Here is a 10006-nt window from a genome sequence, read left to right on the forward strand (position 1 = left end):
ATAACCATTTAGTAAAGTTTAGTTTTAAAAGTTGCTAGTAAACGCTGGTTTTTTAAAAGTTATAACAAACTCCAATTGAATAGATAAAAAATATATATCAGATTCACTAAATATAAGAGATTTTTCAAACTTAGAAGAAATTATTATATTTTTAACTTATAAGGAAAAAAAAATAGAGAGATTGAAAAATATAAGAAATCTTCTAAGCAAATTATTATTTATCCAGCAGGATAAGCAATGTCGTCATCTTCATCTGATGAAAATGATGAAATCGAGGAGAGATTGGATGATATTATCGAAGATTTCATTGACAAAATTTACGACGATATAGTGGAGGCCGAACCCATACCGCAAAGGACCCGTAGTTATACAGAATGACACCGCAAAGGAGGACAGCACCAGCTAAGCAATGACTACTTCAACGACGACCATTCGACATATTCGATACAAACTTTCAGACGCCGATTCCGCATGAATAAGAGATTATTCATGCGTATTGTCGATGGCCTTGAACAATTCTTTCCATTCTTTCAGCAAAGAAAAGATGCAACGGGGAGGTGGGGTCTTACTGCACTACAAAAATGTACGGCAGCAATTCGTCTACTTGCTTATGGAAATTCGGCTGACACGGTTGACGAATATCTCCGACTTGGTGAGAGCACTGCATTTTCTTGTTTACATCATTTCACTGATGGGATAATACAGTTATTCGGAGATGAGTATCTGCAACCACCCACAGCAGAGGATCTTCAACGACTACTCGATATGGGAGAGAAACGAGGGTTTCCTGGGATGGTCGGGAACATTGATTGTATGCACTGGGAGTGGAAAAATTGTCCAACCGCTTGGAAAGGACAGTACGCCTGTGGCCACGGAAAACCGACTATTGTCCTAGAGGCCATAGCTTCACAAGATCTTTGGATTTGGCACGCATTTTTTGGTCTTCCAGGTACCTTAAATGATCTTAATGTCCTCGATCGATCTCCTGTGTTTGATAACCTTTTAGAAGGTCGAGCTCCCAGGATGAGGTACATGGTCAACAACCACATGTATAAGTTGGCATATTACCTCACAGATGGTATATATCCAAAATGGTCAACATTTATCCAAACTATCACACTCCCTCAAAGTCCTAAACAACAGTTATTTGCTCAAGTTCAAGAATCAGTCCGAAAAGATGTCGAGCGGGCTTTTGGAGTATTGCAAGCTCGGTTTGCGATTGTGAAAAACCCGGTTCGTACAATGGCCAAAGAGAAGATAGGGAAGATAATGAGAGCATGTATCATACTACACAATATGATAGTTGAAGATGAACGAGATGGTTATTCAATGCGGTACGATATTTCAGAATTTGAAGAAGGAGAATCTTCCAGAACTTCGGAGGTCCTAAACGCAAACCCTACACTAAACGAAATCCCGACAATTCTCAATAATATATTTCCCAACCGAAATGATCTTCGTGATAGGCAAACTCATGAACGATTGAAGAATGATTTGATCGAAAACATTTGGAATAAATTTGGCGATGAAGATTAATAATTAGTATCTTTATATTTAAACCTTGTATCTTTTAATCCTTGTATCTTTAAATTGAATCCTTGTACCTTTTATTTTAATTATGCAATTAATAAATTTTCAATTTCAATTTTTTTTTTAAATTATATTTTATTATTAAGAACTCCGTATTCGGGATTACCATTGGACGAGTTTTTTGGACTCGAATCCTTCACTGTTCAAACAAAAAAAAACAAAAAAAATATATTAAACAATTGCCAAGGATCCCAATGTGGGGATGACCATTGCAAGTGCTCTTACGTGTCATGTGGCCCATTATAATTATTAAACTGATCAGTTATAATTATATTCTACATTCACAATTTAAATATATTTTTTTTCATCAGTTAAAATAGAATTCTTGTGAAATAGCTTTTTTTCTGTCACTATCTTGTGAAATAGCTTATTGTAAGAAATAAGCATGAATAATTGGTGTTATTCCGAGGGATGCGGGTCGTCCACAAAGTAGACAAATAATTGTTCAATAAAATGCCAAAACAGTTCACGGTATGGCCTATAAGCAATGATGTGCTCATCAACTGCCCTTCACCGCCAACGATCACACCTTCAACGCCTTATTTTCTATCTGCGTGTTGACTAGCTTATTGTATGCTTGGAGGTCGAATCTCCATCAGGGAGAAACGGTGTCTTGATGGCTGTGATCACACTCTAAGAGACCTTATGTCACCTTATGTCATAGGTATCACAGCTGCTATTGGAGAGACCCATCTCGCATTCTCTCTTGTAGCCCTCGAATTGATGCGTTCGAGGGAAATGGAGGGCAGAGTCAATGGAGATCAAGACGTGACCTTTCAAAGCTGCCATCCTTCAACGTTGGGGAACGTTGCAACGAGGCCACAATCAATTGAGCTCCGGCGGGAGAGGACCGTGGGCTTTTTGATCAAATATAGTAACTTATAACTGTTAATAATGCAGCTGCTATCTCAAGTCTTCTTACTTTGTAATATAGGAATCAAAACTAGCTATATGAGTTGAACAAATGTGCTCTCTGCTAAACAACAATGAGATAGCATGTTTGAATCGTAATCAGATACTACTTAAACAAAAGCAGCGTACATGTGCTAAACATTCAAAGGCATTATCTTCCTACCTCTATTGGACCAAATAGTAGCTTTATAACAAGTTAATGGAGTGCTGACAAAAATAAGAAAAAACAAGTTACTAGAGAGATCTTGGAAACGAAAGCCAAAACCAAACATAGCAGAGAAGTTGACAAATAACATAAAAAGTTTAAATACTTGCATAAACAGTAAAGCATTCTTCTTCACTGCGTCTTAAGCATGTCATCATCTATGATTCCTCCGTAAGGGCGCCAATCAAGCTGCAAGCAATCAGAGAAAATAAAGTATATGAGTAAAAGCCAGTAGTTATGTATTCTACCAAGAGAAACTATGTCATAATTGTACGTTACCTGCATTATGCGATTTTGACACTGATGAACAAAAAGACAATCTCCACCGGAGGACCAGATAGTAAACCTATCAAGAGGGTCATTTGGATCACTGCACCAATCACTATCAAACTCCTCTTGTGGTATCGTAGACACCGTTGCAACATATTCCCCACTTGGATTCCAAACAACCTGGTTGGCCTTCACGTTTGCAACTGAGGAAATTTGAGCAAGCCGATCCACATCAAAAAACTCAAGCTTGCCCTCTTTCAATCCAGCAAGAACCACGAGATTGCCTTTGGGCGACCAAAAGAGGGAATCTGCTTGCTTGTTGCTCAAAGTAGTAAGCTCTGTGACCTTTCCAGGTGTCTTCATCGAGTAGAAACTGACAGTTAGGGTTGGTTCGTCTCCGTAAATCACAGCAAATCTGTGACCGCTAGGTTCCCACGCAAAAGCCAGGATCTTCTTGTCCACCTTGAGAAAATCCGTGGGTATGCCTTTCTCTTTGATGCGGAAAAACTCAAACCCCCCATAAGTGTTGACAGCAAGGTACTCACCATTGCTCTGCCAGTGCATCTTGCAGTCGCCAACAATAGCGGTAATTTCCTTCTCTGCCAGCTTCACCTCGTCGGGGATTTGCAACAGAAGAACCTTGAGAGGCTTCTCGCCACACAGTATTGCAAGCACAGCTTCTGTGGGAGACCAAGAAATATCTATAACATCATCAAGTTTCAGTGGTGCCTTGCCCAACAGGTTGAAAGTCTTGGTCTCGTAGACAGATACAGTGTTGCTTTTGCTAAGCGTGGCGAAGTATGTATCATCTTTACCCCCAGCCCATCTGCATGAAGAAACATTTACCATATCAATAAACTTGTGTAATAATAAAACCGAAATGCAGTTAAGAAAAAAACCTTATCACAGGCCACTGGGGGGAGTCAGCAACATCAGCATTATTTAGTCCAACGATTCCTGTCCCAGTGCTCACATCGAAAATCTTTAGCCAGAGTCCCTGCAAACAGCACAAATTAGAACAATTTTGCAACAAAGAGAAATTATGGGAAGAAAAGAAGGAAAGATGCACTCACATTTGGGTCAGTTGGGTCTGGTCTGTTATAGGTTACTAGGTATTTCTCACCTGGGGAAATATCAAACTCTTCTACCTTCAAGAACCAAAAAAAAAAAAGAGAATCAAAAGTCTATTTAAAAAAAAAAAAAAGAGAGAAGGCATGATTGGTTATTTTCAAAATAAATACGAAGAAGACAAACCTGATAGTGATTAAAACGCATGAGGCGGCCAAAGTCCGTATAATATCTTGAGCCCCAAATAATGACCAAGTTGTAGTTAGATGAGACAAAGAAGGAACCTAGAGGAGACCACCGCGAAGGCAACTTCTTATCAGCAAGATAACGGAAAAAAGATACGGTTTCATCAACAGACCAATTATCATTCCATATAAGCTTGTCAAGTGTGCCATCACGGATAAATAATTGATCCAAGGCTCCAACTCCAACGTTAAAGCACTGCAAAGAAAATATATATTTGGTTAGCAAGCATCCTAACCTAGCCAGCCAGATGAAAAAAGACAGTGACGCACCTTGGAGTCCAAGGGTCTGTCGAAAAACCTCCTGGTCAGAGAAGAAGAGCATGGAATACTAGTGGGAGGGTTCTGCACAGAAACACAACATAGATATGTCAAAAGAAAATTGTTTCATACTCAACACATAATTGAACGAATTAGAAACAGTGCCTACTTTGGTTTCGATCTTGATAAACTGCAAGTATGATTCCTCAGGGGATCGACTAGATCCAGCTTTGCTATATAAAAAAAGAGGAACGATTGTTCAAAAACCCACACCACATATACGTTGAAATTGCATCAAAAAGACCATGAAAGAGAGAGCCAATAAAAAAAAATATCACCTCTCAATCCTCCTATATGTACGTCGTCGAGTACTAATCGTGCAGGTATCACCTCTCATTCTTCTCTCCACTTCAGCATCAGCCATCCCGTAAAAAGGATGGAACTTTAGTTTCTTTTTTCCTTTAAGAATTTTTGTCTCTCAATGTTTAGATCTGTAAGTACGGATGATGAAAAAAAATACCTAATTCTTCGTCTTCTCCGATGAATCTGTTGTTGATTGGGTGAAATTAGGTGTTTTTGCGGCTTTTCAAAGTTCTAATTGCGAGAGGCAGAAACCCTAGATCCAGAGTTATGTAACTTTTCAAGTAATATTAAGCTTTAAACGTAAAATTTTTGGGTATTGGATTTAGAAGTTTGATATAATTTAAAAGAATTATAGTTTCCATTAAATTATAGTGTTATTCAATTTCTTCAATTCTTTCAAAATCTTGTGTTATTGGATTAAGGATATCAATTTTCTAATTTCTTTAAATTCTAATGTTATTCAATATTTGGTAGATTTTGTAGTAATATTATTGGAAAGAATTTAATGGAAAAAGTATATAAAAATGTGAAGAACCAATTCGTTGCTCTAATGAAGAGAATTTATTATCCTTCTAGATATCGTCGCACGACCGTATACTTCTTCCCAAACAGATTCGAGTTAAGAGCATGCAATAACCTAAAAAGCTCATTCTCTTCATCTCTTCTCCTTTTTTCACTGTTTTTTCTCTTCTCTTTGTAATTTGTATGCTTCTGTTCTGATGTGGTCAAGCGCCTTATCTTCAACTCCAAGTGATCCCAAGATCCCCTTCAGCACAGCCACCTTTGGATCTTCTTTGTCTTCTTTACTTCTTTACTTTCTTCGCTATACATAGACAGCCATAACCAGTGTCGTCCCTATTAATTTGGTGGCCTAAAGCACATCAATACAATACTAAAAGTTGAATAAGAGCTCCTCTCATGCTGTCCACGTCCTCAATAATAATCAACCAATAGGAGGTCAGATTTCCGCCACGTCAGCAATAAGAGGTCAGAGTCTATTACTAAACTCTGCGTTTTGTTGAATCAAACCGATAGGTCATCTTTTTTTCATCAAGCTTTTCTTTCTTTGTTGAAGTCTCACGGACGCCTCCATCTCCAGTGCTGCTTCTCACGCCGTCTAGGACCTGTCTCGATGCCGCTGCGTCTCTGCCTCCCCTCTGGGCCTCCAACGACTCAGTGCTGCATCTCCTCCTTTGTGAGGGGCTCTGTATCTCCTCCTTTGACTCATTATACTATGCGACTCCAGATTTATTTTCCTTTTCTATCTGTCCCCGGCAATAAAGATTGGAAGGGGCACTGGGATCAAGATGGACAAAGGCTGGTGTTACGTCTCTTTCTCCATGTGTACAAAGAAGCTTTAGCGGACTGTATCATCCTTCACTTGTGTCTTGTGTGGCCTGAAACAACACTAATGTTGTTGGTGTGCTAAGGTATATTGGATCCTTTACCTTTTATTAGATTTGGAATTAAGAAACACACACAGAGGCAACAATATATTTTATAAACACTTAATTGTCTGCAACGTATTGTGTGTAGATGAGTATTGCTGATGAGACTGCTGAGGGCCTGTTTGTTGGCTTCGATGGGGTAATACTAAATTGCATCTCATACGTGCATATGAACCTGGTCATCTACTGGTACGTAGCTATCGCATTATGTAGCATCATCCTACAGTTTCCTCTGGATCTTTTGCCAGCTCTCACATTTAAAACATGTAACTTATAGGCTGGGGAGGGAGTTAACTCAGAAGAAGAAGAGGCTCGGTGGAGAGCTGAGCGTGAAGCTGCAGAGAGAGAAGTTGCTAGAGTGAGAATGAGACAAGAGTAAGCACTTGCTCCTGGACTGTTTATTTCCCGTGATAAAGTAGATTTTTGTAAGGTTCCTGAATGGATAAAGAAAAGGGAGGAGGTTTGAAAGCAATACCAAGATATAAACATTGTATGACTACGTTGATTCACTTGGATGCTAGAAACAGAAGAGTATAGCTTAATCACAAACTTTCCAAGAACGGTGTATGGAAGCGAAAATGTATGAAAAAAATGTGTTGTATATTGTGAATTGGAAGAGAAAATGTATGAAAAAGTACAATTGACTAACATTTTTAAAAAGATTAAAAATAAAAATATTGATGACAAAATAAAATAATTATATATTGGTGTTAAGCTAACTAAATGATTTCTAACAATTATATATTGGTGTTAAGCTAACTAAATGATTTCTAACAATGATAATATATTAAATAGTAAAAATTATAAGAGAAAATAGTGAGAATAATACGAAATGATTTGTTGAATAAGTCATCATAACTTAATCACATCATTAATCATAATAAAATAAGTACTATTATAAGTTCAGACATTTTTTTTGCTGCCATTTCAACAAACGAGAAAAAAAAACATGATACATCAGTGCAAAATTTTAAAAATTTATAATAAAATTCACATTTTTAACACTGGAATTTTGAACCATATATATTAACAATACATCAAATGCCCTATAAATAATTTTTACGGTTGTTTGTTATCTTTTTGGTTTAGCCTTTGGTAGTAAAGCAAATTGTGGAATTCATTATTTTTAATTTTTTGTTAATGTGAGTTTGAAAAAACACAAAAAGAAAAACAGGAATATATTTCTCAAATATAATAATACATAAATATATAACCTAACATATATTTTGTAAATATTAAAAAATAACAACTGATATCAAATTTTTATGCTACTTGACTATTTTCCAAAAAAAGAAAGATAAAATTTGGCTTTTCATTTTCGATTTTTTAAATTATATAATTTGAGAAGAAATGTATTTAAAATCCATTAAATTCAAGATAAGCAAATATTGTGAAGAAAGTAAAATATTTATGTTTTAGTGAATTGTTTAAATATAGTATAACAAATGCATAATTTCAAAAACAAAAGAAATAGTAAAATTTGTAGTAAAAAATATTGAAAATTATAATAAAATAAACTGAAATTTTCATTAAAATTTAAAATGTGTTTGTATTGTTTCATTTATTTGCTTACCCGCCCAATAAAACACTACTCTTAACGTGTTGGAGGAAGCCGAAGCAATGATAAAGAACATAATAGTGGAAGAAGCCACTATTATGTGAAGCTCTTTTTTTTTCTACTTGCAGGAAAAAGGGTAACATTAAGATGGCTGAAAGAGTAGTAAAGTGTTTGCTGAAGCTGGATCCAGATGTGCACATATCTAATGCTTGCTATTTATGTGTTTTTCGAAGAGGCAGTTGAACAGAAGGTTTTCATGAAGGAAAGACAAGTGAAGAAGGAAGTACGTGCAGTTCGATGGAGGTATATTACAAAGTTCACGAGTTTGTTATTCTTTTTGCCGGAAAAGACACAATAGATTCTCAAAACATCAACAACAAATTCAGTGTCAAGTATTATCTGAATCTTTTCCTGGTGGACGAAGAGGATCGTTGTTACATCAAACAGCAAGAAATGACGTTGTACAAGCTCAAGGAGGAGACATTTTGATGTTTACAGAAATAAAAGAACAAATAAGAATTTTTCAGAACTTTGTAAAGCATTTTTTTTAAGATTTATTTTTCCTGTATGCAATTGGTTGGAGACTAGGAGTCATGAAAGTTAAACAATGTAAGTTTGTTCAATAATTTATAATCATAGAATTTTTCTTAAGTTATCAACAATTACTTTTGTTTTGTAAGTTTTTTACTATTGCAAGTACAAGCTACATATGATGATTAATTTCGGTTATTTTATCCAACTTAATACTTATGGTTTACTCTCTACGTACACAAACACTGATTTTTTATTTCAAGGTAAAATAAATAATAATATGATACTTCGATATGATGAACCATAAAGATTATATGAGTAATATTGAGGTTTTTACATAGCAACGCTGTGAACCCCTTCTTATCAGCCCCAAGACAAAATATTATAACCATAATTTCCATTAGTGAGCGAAGGCAATCATTGAATATCAACTAAAATTAATAAATTGTCAATCTTTTTTAAGAAAAACAACTACATTCTTTGGATTTTCTTAGGGAAAACATACATATAGCTATTAGAGAATATTATTATAATTTTAATATTTTGTTTTGCTGTATAAAAACAAAAATATTTGACATAAATTCATGATTTTTTAAATGTACATCACTTTTAGATTTCAATTGTTCGTCATTTCACCACTGCCTTAAGAACGAATTCATATACATTTTCTTATCACCAAATAATAAATAATAAATATTAAAATTTTAAAATATACATTGGTTAATTTTAACGTCCAAATAATAGATAATCAATCTTAAATTTTTTAAAATATACATTGGTTAATTTTAACGTAAAAACAATGTTTGAATTATATGTTAATATAACAATATATTTATAAAATTCAAATAAATGAGATAAAAGAATAATTGAATTTCAACTAAAGTTTAATTTATTTTCTTATTCAGTTTGTTTACCAAGTTATATGTATTTTGACAATGAAAGAAAACAATATGAACTTTAATAATTTTAAAAATTTAGTCACCAAAACCAATACAAAATAGATTTTTTTTCTAATAATTTATATAGCATTTTCAATCTATGTGTAAAATATGTAGTCAAATACAGATTCTATAATAAACTAATTAAATTACTCTAAATGAAAGAAATCCGGGCGTAGCCCGGAAAAATATCTAGTTAACATAATAGCCTCATATTTTTTACTATCAAGTAATTATATATTAGAATAATTTTTTGTAACTGAATAGTATTAGAGCTAGAGATTATAATAATAAAATATGTTTTCAACGATGAATCAATATTTAGCAGATAATAATATATTTATTTAAATTTAGTAGGAAACTTATAATTATGGCAGTTAAAGTTAGTAATATATAACTCTAATACTATTCAGATACAAAAAAAATATATATTCTAATATATAATTACTTGATAGTAAAAAATATGATATAGAAAATTATTAAGGAATGAAAATAATCGAAGAGAGTCATATTATTTTTTTATTTGTCAACAAAAGAATCATATTGTTAAGTAAGCAATATATTATATGAAAACTGACAGAAAAAATAGTGGAAGGATACATATGTTTTTAAAGAAGTGC

The 10006-nt window shown here is 34.2% G+C and overlaps 2 protein-coding genes and 1 long non-coding RNA gene across 4 annotated transcripts; 2 read left to right on the forward strand and 1 right to left on the reverse strand.

Moving 5' to 3' along the window:
* The first annotated feature begins 489 nt into the window (after window positions 1-489).
* Window positions 490-1536, forward strand: LOC106350543 (putative nuclease HARBI1). Its single transcript, XM_048781652.1, has one exon. The coding sequence runs from the start codon at window positions 490-492 to the stop codon at window positions 1534-1536; it is 1047 nt and encodes a 348-aa protein (XP_048637609.1).
* A 1134-nt stretch (window positions 1537-2670) lies between these two features.
* LOC106348282 (eukaryotic translation initiation factor 3 subunit B) lies at window positions 2671-5218 on the reverse strand. Of its 2 annotated transcripts, XM_013787996.3 has the most exons (9): window positions 5069-5218; window positions 4887-4956; window positions 4718-4781; window positions 4561-4632; window positions 4232-4486; window positions 4051-4125; window positions 3877-3974; window positions 2987-3803; window positions 2671-2896 (listed from the first exon to the last, which is right to left on the reverse strand). In XM_013787996.3, the coding sequence occupies exons 2-9, from the start codon at window positions 4943-4945 to the stop codon at window positions 2840-2842; spliced, it is 1497 nt and encodes a 498-aa protein (XP_013643450.2). In that variant the 5' UTR covers window positions 4946-4956; window positions 5069-5218; the 3' UTR covers window positions 2671-2839. The 2 variants fall into 2 exon arrangements, with proteins under 2 accessions (XP_013643450.2, XP_013643449.2); XM_013787995.3 differs by having other exon boundaries at window positions 4887-5184.
* Window positions 5219-6201: 983 nt separating this feature from the next.
* LOC106348287 lies at window positions 6202-7009 on the forward strand. The gene is made up of 3 exons (XR_007314431.1): window positions 6202-6341; window positions 6448-6548; window positions 6637-7009. It is a non-coding gene; the product is annotated as an uncharacterized LOC106348287 (long non-coding RNA).
* Window positions 7010-10006: the final 2997 nt, after the last annotated feature.

The sequence above is a fragment of the Brassica napus genome, chromosome A6 (genome assembly GCF_020379485.1).
Source record: "Brassica napus cultivar Da-Ae chromosome A6, Da-Ae, whole genome shotgun sequence".
Lineage (NCBI taxonomy): Eukaryota > Viridiplantae > Streptophyta > Magnoliopsida > Brassicales > Brassicaceae > Brassica > Brassica napus.

Coding starts and splice junctions, on each gene's coding strand:
- LOC106350543 (XM_048781652.1), top strand. CDS start 490: ATGCGTATTGTCGATGGCCTTGAACAATTCTTTCCATTCTTTCAGCAA.
- LOC106348282 (XM_013787995.3), bottom strand. CDS start 4,972: ATGGCTGATGCTGAAGTGGAGAGAAGAATGAGAGGTGATACCTGCACG. Junction 3,975..4,050: donor CAGACCCAACTGACCCAAAT/GTGAGTGCATCT, acceptor TGCTGTTTGCAG/GGACTCTGGCTAAAGATTTT. Junction 2,897..2,986: donor GTCAAAATCGCATAATGCAG/GTAACGTACAAT, acceptor GATTGCTTGCAG/CTTGATTGGCGCCCTTACGG.